The 14,355-nt window shown below is 43.9% G+C and overlaps 1 protein-coding gene across 1 annotated transcript; it reads left to right on the forward strand.

Moving 5' to 3' along the window:
* Positions 1–10,719, forward strand: ATP6V1E1 (ATPase H+ transporting V1 subunit E1). Its single transcript, XM_058023216.1, has 9 exons — positions 1–185; positions 3,588–3,653; positions 4,544–4,653; positions 5,122–5,188; positions 6,905–6,994; positions 8,087–8,155; positions 8,508–8,602; positions 9,446–9,533; positions 10,106–10,719. The coding sequence occupies exons 1-9, from the start codon at positions 153–155 to the stop codon at positions 10,166–10,168; spliced, it is 681 nt and encodes a 226-aa protein (XP_057879199.1). The 5' UTR covers positions 1–152; the 3' UTR covers positions 10,169–10,719.
* The last annotated feature ends 3,636 nt before the right edge of the window (positions 10,720–14,355 follow it).

Below are 14,355 nucleotides of genomic sequence, written 5' to 3' on the forward strand. Positions count from 1 at the left end.
ACCCGAACCGGATCTGATTCCGCTCGGGGCCACCGACGGCAGCGGCCGCGTCTGCAGGGCCTGCGGCTGCCCCCGACACCGCCACTGTCACCGTCACCGTCACTGCCACCGTCCCTGCCACCGTCACTGTCACCGTCCCTGCCACCGCCGCCATGGCGCTCAGCGATGCGGACGTGCAGAAGCAGGTAGGGCCGCGCGGCCCGGCCCGAGCGGAGCCCCTGAGGGGGAGCGGGGCTGGCGGCGCCGGGCCCTCAGCGCAGCGCTGGGCCCGGGCGTGCTGCCCTGCCGGGCCTGCTGCTCTGGGAACGGAAGATCAATGGAGGGGAGGGATCCTGGCTTGGATAGATGAGTCTCCCGACAAGAAGGCGATTTTTCCCCTGCCGGGCTGGGTGGGCCCCACAGGGAACTTCCTTGAGGCGTTTTGGGGCCGTGTTAGGCCAGGCTGTGACGGGAGGGTTCCCGAGCACGCTGTGTGCTGTCTGCCGGGGTTAACTGCACCCCGGGCGGGTAAATGCAGAGCCTCAGATGAGCGCTGTGCTTTTACAGGCTGCTGCGGTGGATGCTGAGAGGTGAGGGCCGGTTTCTTCTTCCTGCAGAACGGAGAACTAGGAAAAGTGGCCTTAACCTGAGACAGGGGAGATTCACATCAGATTTTAGAAAAAAATACCTTGCTGTTAGGGTGCTCGAGCATTGGAATGGGTTGCCCAGGGAGGTGATGGAATCAGCATCCCTGGAGGTGTCTGGATCTGAAGTGGTTTAGTAGATTAAAGGTTATGGTTGATGGTTGGACTGGGTGATCCTGAAGGTCTTTTCCAACCTTAATGATTCTATGGTTCCCTAAGGATTTGCCATCTGTTTTTGGCTTGTAGCTGTGTTACCTGCAGTTAGCTGTACCTTAGCATGTGGGTGGGCTGCTCACTGTTGCTGAATGCCCTTCTCAGCTCTACATCCTAACCAGAGTAGGGGCTGGCTTGCAATGGAAACTTCCAGCACTGAAGTCTGGCTGTGCACACTCCTCCAGAGGCAGGGCACCCTGTCCCTGTTGACAGTAAACACTGCCCTCAGCTAAAAAAACTGCTTTCAGCTGGGTTGGGGTTGGTGTGTGGTGTCAAAGGCCGTGGGCATCCAGTCAGCACTGGTGTGGGGAGTTTGTGCAGGTGATGAGCAGATCAGGCGAGTTCCCTCTGTCCTCTGCATCACAAGTACTTGTGTCTCACTTTCTCATTCAGTAAACATAGTCTCTTGGCAAGGCAGCATCACAATGAAAGTAAAATTGGTGGGTTGCCTTTCTCCAGAAGGAGAGTTGTAACATTACATTGTATTCCTTTTATCTGCAAAGCTCCTGTGTTTTGGTTGGGTTTTTTTTTCCTGCCTCTTTTATGAAGATAATAAAAATAAAGCTGACATTAAGGTGGTCTTGCTCAGCCAGACCTGAACTTCAAAGGTGAGTTCAGGCTCTGGTGATGTATCAAACATGTGATTCTGATGGCATTCCACATGTGCACATTCCTGTCAGTGCTTTGCACTCCTGGGCCCAGCATGATCCTGTTAACTGGACAGTGCTGATGGTGATCCACAGTCCTGCACGTGGATCAGTCTGGCATCACTTCCCAGCAGGTCCTCCTTGCCACCACACTTCCAGTGATTGTCACTCTGAAAATCATCTCTGACTGAGACTTTTCCCACTGTCAGACTTGCTTTGTTGTTCTGTCAAAGGAATTTAATACATTGTTCCATCTGGTCACTTCTGAAGCCCATCTAACATCTAGAACTTCCCTTGGAAAGGATAATCACACTGCTCCTGACTGGAAAAGCCCTTCCTCCTTTCTGCAGGAAATACTGCCTTAAAATAAGTCTCTCATTTCAAAATACATTTTTGTCACTGTTATTAAAACTGATCCTATTTATAGATGTGAAAATCTCGCTTTGGATCTCTCTTCATTTCTAGAAAAACAAAAGGGGATTTCAGTACAGCAGCTTTTGAAGGAAGTAACACTGTTCAGTCTTATCAGTCTAGGAGAAGTGCATTCCATATTATCTTGCTTCCATCTCATTCCCTTTCTTTACACAGAGGATGTTTCCTGAACACCCAGAACTGTTAAAAGTGCTTGTCCAAAATTCAGAAACCAGACTACACTGCAGGAAGTGACTCAGTCACATAAAGGCTGCTGCTGCTAAGTTCCCAGTCCTCTTCAACAATAGGCTATTCAGCAGAATAATATCAATATCCTTGTTTTAAATGCCTCTCTTGTCCTTTCTGGAAGGCAGAGTAGGTAGACAAGCACTTGAAAGTCTTTGCAGACACAAATTAAAAGCAAACCTGCTGATTTGATTTTGAGGATGTAGATGTTACTGTTCACTTGTTCCACTCTGCTAACATGTGTTTAAAATCTTCATTTGTCTCTTCACTTCTGTTTTTTCATCTCTATGGGCTTAGTGCTGCACATTGGCTCACTTTTCAGCTTGGCACCTTTCTAAACTCTTTAAAACATTTCATTTTAACGTGAGATTCTGTAAATGGAGTCTTTTGTGTGAGTTTATTGTGACTGGATTTTCTGCAGAATGTCTCTCATCACTAAGGGCAATCAGACAGAAAGTCAGTGGGTTTTAGGGTCTGCTCCACGTGGCCATGGAAGTGTCTGTGCCTCATCCCAGCTGCAGTTTGGTTGGGAATGAGTCCTTCCATGGGAATGGGAGCCTGAGCTGAGGCCTGCTCACAGAGGGGCCTGTGGTGGCTGAACAGAACTGGCTCTGGTTGCTTTCCTGCTCTCTCAGCTGCTGGACCTGGGCTTTGTAGTGCTTTGGGGTGGCTGCAGAAATGCTTTTCAAGTAGAACTTTTTGGTTCCTGTGGGGCTCTGAAGCAGCATGTGACATTGTTGATGTGGTCAGGGTCACAGAGTGTTGCTGCTGCTGTCTCCTTCCCCAGCCCCTCCTAAGTGCCATTATAGGATTTTACAGAATTCATTACAGTTTCCCAAGAGAAGGGTCTCTGGTGTTCAAAGGAACTTGTGGCTGTACAGATCTGACCAGAGTGGTCAGTGGCACTTGGCTTGGCTTCACTGTTCATCTGTGGAAGGCCCAGGTTCATTCAGATGCCATCTGTGTAATCTTTTTGTTTCATGGAAATGTCATAACAAACAGACTCATTTTGCTGCCTGAGGATTTTTGAAGCCTGGGAGGTTTATTTAATAATCCCAGGGGTGAAAAAGTTGGTCTCATTACTGAAGAACAAAAATACCTTCACATTTATACCCAAAAATGGCCTTGCATTGATACAAATTTTCTTTGGTGTTGGTTGGTTTGTTTTGGGGTTTTTATGGTTGCATACCTGAAGTGCATTCTCCTAATGGCAGCTAGTGAAACAGCATTATATAGAATTATTGGGGGAAATAGTTTTCTTGTAATATATGTCAAGATTAACTGGCTCTTCATTGTGTATGCTCAATGTCATTTCCTTGCAAAACAATATCATATGAAAGAGTAAATGGATATGGAGGCTGTACAGATGAGTAGATACATACACCTGCTTCCTCTGGTCAGTGTCCTTCCCTACAGAAAACATTTTCTTTCCTCTCTCTGGTTACAGATCAAGCACATGATGGCTTTCATCGAGCAGGAAGCCAATGAAAAGGCTGAAGAAATAGATGCCAAGGTAAAAATGGAAGTTCACTGTCAGTAAGTGCAAAAGGAAAACTGCCTCCCACATCCTGCTCTGAAAGTTGCAGTCAGAGAGAACTAGAAACCTTTGTAAGCTACAGCTGGTTTCTGTTTAGTTACTACATAGCAAAAATGTACCAAAGATAGCATTCCTTAGTTTTTGACAAATGAAAATGACTCAGAGCTGGTTTTGGTCAATGTTTTGGTGGTTCTTGAATATAAATATATTCATATCAATGTTCAACCCCTTTTTTGAGCAATCAGGAGAGCTGAGAGGAAATGTGACTAAACTGGATTGAGTAGGACACCTTCCCCCACTAAATTAGTATTTAAGGCAGGAGTTGAATTACTTGCTGAATGCTTCACTTAAGTTAAGCCACAAGAGACTGGGTTTAATATTAACCTGATGTTAGAGTATAGATGTTTACTGAAGAAGGATTAATGGTGCCTTTCAGCCCCAGCAATCTGCATTACACCACCAGGGAAATGCCTTGTTGGTATTGGACTCAGCATACATGTTGCTGATAATATTTAATCTCCCTTAAACATTTGGGTTTACATAAATATTTAATCAGTACTAAAGCTTGTATTCCTGAAGATCTGCAAACAGAATTCAGAAGTTGAGATTGGATTCTCAGATATAAGTAGGACAATTATCCACATGTTTTTACATTTTGTCTAGTGAGGCTTTACAAAAAAAAAAATTAAAAGCTGTGCTGTCACCCTCCTTGTGTAAGAATTACTTAAAGAGGTGAAGGGTTTTTATATGGAACCATAGATTGTATCATCCTATCCTGTGTGTGAATGTGCTCTGTTACATTTTGGTTCTGTTTTTTTCAGCCCAAGGAATCAATTTCCACTTCAGTTCTTTAATTTTTACTGTAGGCAGAAGAAGAATTCAACATTGAGAAGGGTCGCCTTGTTCAGACACAGAGGCTGAAAATCATGGAGTATTATGAAAAGAAGGAGAAGCAAATTGAACAACAAAAGAAAATGTGAGTTGCTTGGGCTAGACAGCTGACCTCAGAGCCTGAGCCTGCATTTTGTTGTTAATTTTATGCAAAATTCTCCTGGCCCTGCAAGCACTCAAACTGTAGACAACATATTTAGTTCTAATTATGAGTTCCTGTTTTATTTTCTGGGGACAAATGATCAAAACTGAGCTACAATGGTGTAACAGTGTGATAAAAGAATCCTTCACATTTCTTTTTGTAGTTAACATCTAGAACTCTACCCTGCTCTGTTACCCTGGGATAAATGACCATGTTGGGTTTAGTTTGGCTGGGTCTTCACCAAGAAGGGGCTTCTGCAGTTTAATCTTTTGTGCAAGTCCAGAAACAGATTCAGGCAGGTGAACAGACCTTGGCTTTAAGTGTTGTAGAATTGTTACCTTTAAATGCAAATGTTACAGTTCTTCTGTCAAAGACTGATAGATTGATCCAGCTTTATCATGCAACTTGCAGCCAGATGTCCAACCTGATGAATCAAGCAAGGCTGAAGGTCCTCAAGGCAAGGGATGACCTTATTGCAGTGAGTATCTCTGAAGCAGACACACAGTCTCTATTTCTGCCATAAGTTAGGAAATGGAACTGTTCTCTCCAGAAAATACAGGATTTTTGATTGAGTGATGTTTGCTTCAACATACAAAAAGGGCTTTCCAAGCTGCTCTGAAAGGGCCTTGAGGATTTAATCCAGCTTTGCTATCTCCCTATTTTCACAGTTTCCATTACCTGCTGTTTTAGGGAAGTGCATTGGTCTGTCAGGAGCATTGCAGGCAGTGTTGTATCTGTCATTTGCACAGTGGCTTGTTTCTTTCAAGAGCAGCACCTCTCTCTTGCACAGTTGGTAGAACTTTGAAATCCTGTTTGCCTGAAGTAGTGTTTATATAAAAAACCCAGCATAGCATAAGCAAGGAGGCTGAAAACACCACTAGCTGGGAGTTTTTGTGTCCTTCAGTGGCCCATAGGCCATGAAAAGTTTTGCTTCTTGTTCTGTGTTGACACAGAGTAATCATTCATCAGAGCAGGGAGCATTCAGGCTAGTTTGTGTTTCCTGTGTTTATCTCTCACCATGGGCATGTGTCCCCATCCTGCTCTGAGCAGCTTTGCTGTGCTCTCCCACCTCAGGGATAGTTTGGCTGTTCCATGTTCTGCTAGATGGGGCTGTTGAGCTGTTGGAAAAGCTTGAGATGGGATAAATGTTCAGGTTGATGCTACCATGAAAAAGAAGAGTTAGCAGAAGAAAATCACCGGTTTATTGATTCTTTAAAATGAGTTTCAAACTTCAGATTGTATTTCCAGAGAGGAGGAAGGTGGATTGCGCAAGGGCTAACTCTGTTGTGTTGGTCTCTGCTGGGTAATCTCTTCCTCATTTATCTGCTGACTCAGCCTCATGCTTCTGAGTAATTCTAAACAGTCTTCCTCATTTTAAGACATTTAAAGTCACATGCTGCTCACTCTTTCTTTCCTTATCAGATCTTTGGCTTCTTTCATGAGATGAGCAGTGGCAGAAATGCAATGTTTCCCTAGGGAGGACAGAGTAACTGGGTTTGACCATGGCAGTAAAGTGTGATAGTTCTATATCTTCATACTGATTGTGGTTCTGTGCACTCTTTTTCTAAACACCATGAGGTAGGACAGGAGAGAGTTTCTTTATCTGGAGCATTTCTGATGGTTCAGTTTTAGGAACTTTGAGTTGACTCTTTAAAAATTTCTTTAAAATTCAGTCGCATCCTATGCTGATTTGCTGAGTAAAGATAATCAAGAGAGCTACTTCAAATTAAAAATAAGCTCTCTCTTTGCATTTACTTACAATTAAAGAATACCTAACCTGAATATTATTTGATAGAAAAATAGATTGGATTTCTTTGCTTGACCATAAAGCTGAAAAAAATTTATTTGGACAACTGTATTATTTTACATGAAGCAATTATTTGCTACATATTTAATTTATCTAAGTTAACATTTTAAGTACCATTCTTTTACTCCTGAGCTCTCCCTTTTTCACACAGCAGGAATTATTGTCAGGTTGTAATGAGGTCAGCCCAGGGCAGGAGGAAGGGAGTGTTGGGCAGGGATGGTGTGCCATGCACAGAGATGGAGGTCTAGCTTGGATGAACACCAGCTGGAGTGTACATTTACGTGTTGGCAGGGTGTGAGAGCTATAATAGAAGTACAGAAAGTTGGTAGGCATGAAACCAAATGCCAAACAGATGGGCTCTGCTGATCTGATTTCTTCTGAATGTAGGATTTGCTGAATGAGGCCAAGCAGAGACTTGCCAAGGTGGTGAAAGATTCTGCCAGGTACCAGACACTGCTGGATGGACTAGTTCTACAGGTAAATATTCAAATTGTAAAAAATGGATCATTGCTGCCCTAGCCCCCTAGGTTTCTTTTGTGAGAAATAGCCCTCTGAAAGTTCCAGTTGTATTAGAGTCTGGATCAAATGCTGTTCTGAGTGATCCCTGAGTTTTAAACATCACTTCAGTATCTTTGAGTCTTGGGCTCTGAGCAGACAAGGCTGTGGCTTACTTTGAGGTGTAGAACCTGGGACACCAGCAGCAGGTCCATTGCACACACTCATTTTAGGGTGCACACATGAAGCTCTGTAGTGATGATTTGGATGCTGCTCCTCCAAGCCCACAAATCAGTCAATACCTGTCGAAAACCTTTTCAGCATCTGAGACTTAATAAGAATAAGCCTTGACAAATTTACTGTAGTATGGAATGAGCCTGTGACAGAAGCAGGCACAGAAAGCAGCACCCAGAGCTTTGCTTGCCTAGAAGAACCCCCTCAAGCCCCAGAAATGAACACATGAAAGTCCAGTGAGCCTTGGCCAGGTCAGTGCTGTGGGCTCTGGTGCCTCCTTCTGGCACGGACTGGGCCTGTTGCTGGGAGCTCCCAGGAGCCATCACGAGCTCTCCTGTCACACTTGATGGCAGAGTTTTCTCAGTAGTGCCTCCTGCCAGCTTGTGCCTCCAGCTGGGTGTTGTTTCTTTCTCACACTCAGGTCTGGTCTTGCTGTACATCAAAAAAACCCCTTTCTTGTTCTTGCAAATTGGCCACACTTCTCTTGGCTCCTTATGTTAGATCCAGTGAGGGATCTGTGCTCACAGCTGGACCAGATGATCATTGTAGGTCCCTTCAGACTGGAACTGGGCACCACAGTCCTGAGATTCCCTATGTTTAGTTGCACTTGAGTTCCAAAAGCATCATCCATATTTGGGCTCTTCCCCAAACATTGGTGTTGTCCTTCCAGAATGGCTGTGTGAGGTGAACTCGTGGGCAAAAATCTAAATAAATGAGGCTGGTATTGCTGGGACTTGGGTTTCAAATTGATCAGGTTTCCTTTCTTGGGGGTAAATAATTGTGACAAAGAAACAATTGATTTCCTGAAACTGAAATGGTTGTAATGGTTATTCCTTGCAGGGGTTCTACCAGCTGCTTGAGCCCAGATTAGTTGTTCGGTGCAGGAAGCAGGATCTCCCCATGGTTAAGGTGAGACACCTGCAATATTTTGACAGTGCCCTGCTGGATTTGCTGCTCAGATCCCCCTCTCTGTGTGCTATGCACTTTGCTTTTTGCACTTCTGTTGCAGCTACAGTGTGCTTCCAAAGTTGGGAGTCATTTCCCTGCTTGGATCTTACCTTGGAAACTTTAGACCTAGCTACAGTATTAAGAATAATAACTGGGTTTGGCTGAAGAGCCAAACTGAAATGCATTTGCTTAATTAAAAATAAAAAAAGAGGCCTCAATACCTTTTTCTATTACTGCAAGTGATTGAATGATCAAACCCATGTGCTGCAGTGGCATTTGTCCATGCTAACTGGAAGTTTATCTTGTGTCCTAGACTGCTGTACACAAGAGCATTCCCATCTACAAAAATGCCATAAAAAGGGATGTGGACGTTCATATTGACCAAGACAGCTTCCTGCCAGAAGATATGTAAGGAAAATGGGATTGTTTTGTACAGGGCACTAACTTAATGCAACTTTTCAAGCCACAGCTCACATTAGTGTCAGAAAGTTAAGTGTGGAATGTCCTCAGAGTGGCTGCTGCTCTTCTTGTGTGCCTGGCACTTCTTTGAGCTTTTCAGACACACACTCTGCAGTTTTCTCTAGACAAGCACTGTCCCCACCAAAAATGTGAGGAAAAGTTTTGTGCAATCTCCAGCCTGATTCACAGTACTGGAGCAGGAAATCACTGTGCATAGGAACTGAACCACTGGTCTTTTAAGGAGAGAGAAGATGGATGTAGCCATGCTTTCTGTCTCAAGATGAAGCAAACGGAGTCATGAAGTGCTGCAGGACAATCACTTGATGGGGTTTATGTCTGTTCTGTCTGCAGGGCTCTGTTTCCATATGGTATCATAGAGGTACCATAGACAAAGCTGTGTATTCTGCCATCTTTATCTGTGGGCCAACAAACAGCACTTCTACCTCCTTTCCTCACTTCCCAAAATGTGACACTCTCTTAATAACACAGAGCCAGAAGCTGTTTTGAAGGGACAAATTGCAAAGCTCCACTTCCATTTAAAACATACTGATGAGGGTCCTTGCACATAGATGTGGTCCCTAATAACTCTGAGATCCTTTGTGCTGCTGCTTCTCTGGATCTTTGTGCTGATTCCTATTAAAACATGATCAAAAAGGTTATTTTTTTAAATAAATAAATGTTACCTATGTATCTGACTTGTCTATAAATGCTGATTTGGGATAGGTTTGCCACATTCTGATCCTGATCCATGGATTTCACTGAATTATTTCTTTTTTTGTTGTCCATCTTTAGTGCTGGTGGTGTTGAAATCTACAATGGTGATGGCAAAATTAAAGTTTCTAATACCCTGGAAAGTCGGCTGGACCTTGTAGCCCAGCAGGTGAGTTTCTCCAACAACCTGGGTAAACAAAATACAATTAACTAGTTTGTTCTTGTAATGAAATCCTTGTGTTTCCAAAGTGTCACAATAGTGCATGGCATCAGATTTCATTGGGAATGACCAGTAGGAAGTTATTTTTGAATGGAAAGAAGCAAATCACCTGTTGTTTGTGCAGCAGAAGAACATGATTCCTTTTGAATTGTTTAAGCATAAAACTCTATAAATTATGATACTGAAAGCCTTGGTTATGACTGCACTGCAATCAAGATGCTGAAATGCTGAGGCTAACTTGAATTACTGAAGCTAGCTTGAGTACAAACTTTGGCTGAGACCTATTACACCCAAGTGCAGAAAACTCTAGCTCTGGCATCTCTTTCATGTGCTGCAGTACAGGCAGTGCTTTCAGTCTACAGAATAGCAGGCAATGTGTGATCAGGGAAAGACTTCAGCAAGCTCAGCTGAACTGACTTGTTAATTTTGAAGCCAACCTAAGTATCCCAGAGTGCCTGCAGGAAGAACCTGCAGCAGTTTTATTGCCCATTTCACATAACTGATGTGTTCTTTCTCTTCAGATGATGCCAGAAATCAGAGTGGCTCTCTTTGGTGCTAATGCCAACAGGAAGTTTTTGGACTAAAGCTCTATGAGAGAAGGTGGGATCTGTTCCACTGCCATACTGAAGGGGATGCAAAAGCATCTGCTAATTTAAAATCTTGAAATTTAACATTACTGTGTCATCCAGTATCTGTTCTTCAATCGAATAATTTTGCATACCTGCTGTGCTTAGCCTCTCTACTTGTGGTTAGAATGCATTGCTCTAAGGATGTGAAGACATACATATTCATCCAGAAGTGGCACTAGGAAATGGAGGCACTTGGGCTCTTGGCTTTCCTCACACTGTTGTGACTCTCTAAAGACAAGTGGTGCATTTAGGGTCACTCTCTTTGCTTTGGCCTTGTCTCTCTCAAGTTATCTGATCTGTGAAGTAAATTACTGTGCTGCTGATGTCAAATCCCCTTTCAGTTATGGTCTTCAGTGTTCTAAAGGGCATGTATTCCTTCCCAAGGTTGGTAGTTTAATTCATGTTACTTGGTCAGGCATTTCCTGTTCTGTATATGTGATTAAAAAAAAAAAAGCCTGAGCCTGTAAAACTCTATTTATTAAAATAAAAATGCGTGTGTGTATGGAGTTCCTTGTCACTTCTGTCTGGGGCATTGGCAGCCTTTGGAAAGTGGGATTGTTTGTGCAAGGACCTTCTACCTGAGCTCTGTGTATGAGCTCTTCTGTAAAGTTGGAATTCAAGAGCAAGGAGCAGGGTCAAGCTATTTGCAGCAATAATGTTGGATTGCAGGCAAGGCTTTTGAGTAGGACTCCAGGATTCTGGAGCATCATTCTCCTTGAAAAATGGGTCAGTAGTTCTGCTCCCTCTATCTTCTGTCACAGGAGAGAGCTACAGTAACACAACTGTGCTGCTTAGATAAAACAAACACAATCCATTTCCCATCACAAGGTTGTTGCTTCTGATCCAAACTGTACCCTGACTCTTCCTAATGCTCAATGCTGAGATTTCTTCCATGGAAAATAGAAGCTGATGAATTACAACTTAAATATGTTTTGAAATCATCTTCTCTAAGGATTGCAGTGAACCAGGAGCAGTAGGAATTTTACATTGTGCCATGAAGGGCATTTGCCAAGCTGCAGCAGCACTGGTTTTATGCAGTGTTTTTAACCTGAGGCTCTAATGTGTGTGCCCTCATGTAAAGTAGACTCGAAATGCTAGATAAGCCTTTTATTGTCTCATTCCTCTCAATTGGAGATTGACTGCTAAGGAAATCCTGATTCCAAGCTTATTTAATCTGTTTCTGGAAGAAATGCTTTAAATTTGCTCTTAGGAAATAAGATTACTTTGCAAGGTTGGGGTTTTTTGTTTTACTGCTCTTTGCTGCTGCATTTAGGTGCCAGCTCTTGTTTTCCATAGATGGTTATGGTATTTATTTCTTCATTTGCTTTTCAGCACATTTCTGTGCTGGGCAATAAGTGTGTCTGGATTGAAGTCCCCCTCTTTCTAGATTTTGGATACCTGTTACAGCTTTTTGTCACAGTTGCTGGTCCAGCTTCCTGACTGAGCCCTGGGCTCTGGCTTTGTGACACACATGTAGTGACGGATAAGCCTTTGCATGTGCATGCTTGGCTGTGCTGTTCTTGATTCAAAGAGTACTTTTTGATACAGAGGTGTTTTGGTCCTTCCTGATGGTTTCATCCAGCTCATGAGTGAGCTCTCTGCAGATGCTTGTCTGTGACAAAATGTGGCTGTTTGTGCAGGATCTGATGGTCTCTTTCTTTCATGAAGATAGCAAAACCTTCACAAATCCAGGTTTTGCCCACTTTTGAAAAGCAAAATAGTAACTAGATAAGAGTTTGACTGTGATTCTCACACTGGAAGATGTTAGAGTTATTTACTTTTTACTTTTCTCTGTTAGTTTTGTATCTTCCTTCTCAGGAAAGAGGAAGAAACTTGTTGCACTTGGATTCAAAAATTGGTGTCCTCAGAAATGTATTCAGTGTTAGTCAGTGTCAGCAGTGATTCAAAGCAGGTCATTAAGGAAGGGTCTCAGATTTATGTACCTCACAGCTGAAGTCCAGGACTGGGGAGTTTGTACCCCCTATAGCTCCCCCAAGCTGACTGAGGCATTATCTGGAACATCCTGGTCCTTTATTCCAGGTAAGAGGAACTGTCACCAAGGTTTTTAGAGATGCAGAGGAAAATGGGATATCCCATCCAGGTGTACCTAGTGCAGTTAGCAACCCTGTTATGTCTTCATCCAAACTCCCTTCAGTGTTTGTACACAGATTTTTGCAAGTCAGATGTGAAACAAAAGCAGCACTTGAGGACAATCTCAGAGCTCCTCCCGCAGCATTGTTGCAGCACAGTTTTGTAAGGTGAGCTGTACTGCTGGAAGTAGCCTGATGACCCAGGGCAAATCAATGAGAATATTGATCTTTATTCATCTTTGTATAAGCATGCATAATATTCCAGTTGGGCACACTAAACAAACCCTAAGCCACATCAGCACCTTAGGAAAGTGGACAAATACAGGGAACAAAGGAGGCATTAAATGAGGAAAAAAAGCTCTGTGAAGTTGTGATGGGAGAGGCAAGCACTGCAGGTTAACAGTGAGATGGTTCAGCCTAATGGAAAAGGACTTGGGGAAATGGATAATATTGCACTTGTTCTGCAGAGCTGGCAGTGGAAAGTTTAAGAGCAGGCTTGACACTTAGGTAGTCACCAGAGGACTTGAAATGTTCCTGCACATCTGACTCAAAACCCTGTTTTAGAAGGTAGTTTTCACACCTGGGTGTATTAACTTTAATCAGGCTGTATGAATGATGCCTGGAAGTGCATGCAAGTGTCCAGAAGAAGAAAGCCTGGAAGAAAACATGCAGAAGCTGGCAGAAGGGTGGTACCTTGCTTGTTGCATGCCCCTGTCCTGACCTGCTGATGTTAGCAGGCAGAATATGCATCTCCTGGAAAATAGGAAAGTGTAAACTCATCCCTTACACAGCCAAATAGCACACACAGGCTGGGGCCACCTCCATGGACACACATTTCAGCCTGTGCCTGAAATAGCTGGGGAGGTTAAAAGAAAATTACCCATTTATTTATTTCCAGAGAAAGTGCATGAAGGAGGAAAAGAAAAATTGGGGGGAAAAGTGAACCATCCCAGGGGAAAATTCAAAGCAAAAAAATTTCTTTAGTTAAGTGAAGTCTGAGCTGTTACTCTGGAGAGCAAAGGCTTGATAGTGCAGGGAAGCAGCTTGGCAAAAGGTGTTTAGCCCTAAGCAAGAGCCCAGACAGACCTGAGTGTGGTTTGGCTGGGTGTGCTGTTTGATAGAGGCAGCTCAGAGAGGCAGGTGGGGGCCCCATCCTGCCTCTCAAACGTGTTTGCAGGGAACAGGCCGTGACAAGAAGGCCCTTCCAGGGCTGGGATGTTCCTGCTGCTCTCAGCCAAAGTAGAGCTGGCTGGGAAACCCCAAATCTGTCTTCCTAGGCATCTCATTCAGAGCATCCCATACTGTTCCTTTGGCTTTGCTTTAGAGAAAGCAAGAAAAACATCTGTACAGGAGCATTCTGGGGTTAAAATCTTCCTGACAATGTGCCAAAAATGTCATTTCCCAGCCCTTGCTACATGCTGGGAATCAAAAGCTATGGAAATCAAGGCTACCACGTTATTTTAGGTAGTTCAAGGCTGATCTGTTGGGAGAGACTGCAAAGAAAATATCAGGGGTGGTCTCCCAGCATTTCTAGAGGCTGTTTGTCCTTCCTGTGTCCAAGAGGGTTTGCAGGAGCTCAGCTCCTTTTCCCTGTCAGCCCCTGGCCCACGTGTGCACTGCCTGAATACCAAGTGATGCACAAACCCCACCCCAGTGCAAACCTTGGGGCTGTTCTGTGGCTGCAGATCCCAAATACAGGGGCTGGAAGTGGGCAGGAGAGGGGAACAGCTGTCCTAGCTGGAGAACTGAGCACAACAAGGGAGAAAGGGACACCTTGCAGTATTCCTGGTAGTGAGAGGGGCAGGTACCTTTTGCAAAACTTCTTTCATCCATTGCCTGCAGTGCCACTGTAACTCTTCCCAGCAAAGGCCACTTTTACTCAGCTGGCTACAGACAAAATCTTTTTGGAACATCTTCTGGAGAAAGGCTGGTGCTTCCTCTCAGAGGGCTGCAGAAGGAGAGGGGAGCCTCCCTTCCAGCAGCAATATGCCAGAAGTTCATCCCAAAGCAGTGTTTGCATGGCAGCACAAGAAAATTAATAATGTCTAAAAA

Source organism: Melospiza georgiana, chromosome 4 (genome assembly GCF_028018845.1).
Source record: "Melospiza georgiana isolate bMelGeo1 chromosome 4, bMelGeo1.pri, whole genome shotgun sequence".
Classification (NCBI taxonomy): Eukaryota; Metazoa; Chordata; class Aves; order Passeriformes; family Passerellidae; genus Melospiza; species Melospiza georgiana.

What these genes read in the sequence shown, in the direction of transcription:
- ATP6V1E1 (XM_058023216.1), top strand. Translation starts at nt 153, where the DNA reads ATGGCGCTCAGCGATGCGGACGTGCAGAAGCAG. An exon ending in ATTGAACAACAAAAGAAAAT is followed by an intron (nt 4,654 to 5,121) that starts GTGAGTTGCTTG and finishes TGCAACTTGCAG; the next exon opens with CCAGATGTCCAACCTGATGA. An exon ending in AGCTTCCTGCCAGAAGATAT is followed by an intron (nt 8,603 to 9,445) that starts GTAAGGAAAATG and finishes GTCCATCTTTAG; the next exon opens with TGCTGGTGGTGTTGAAATCT.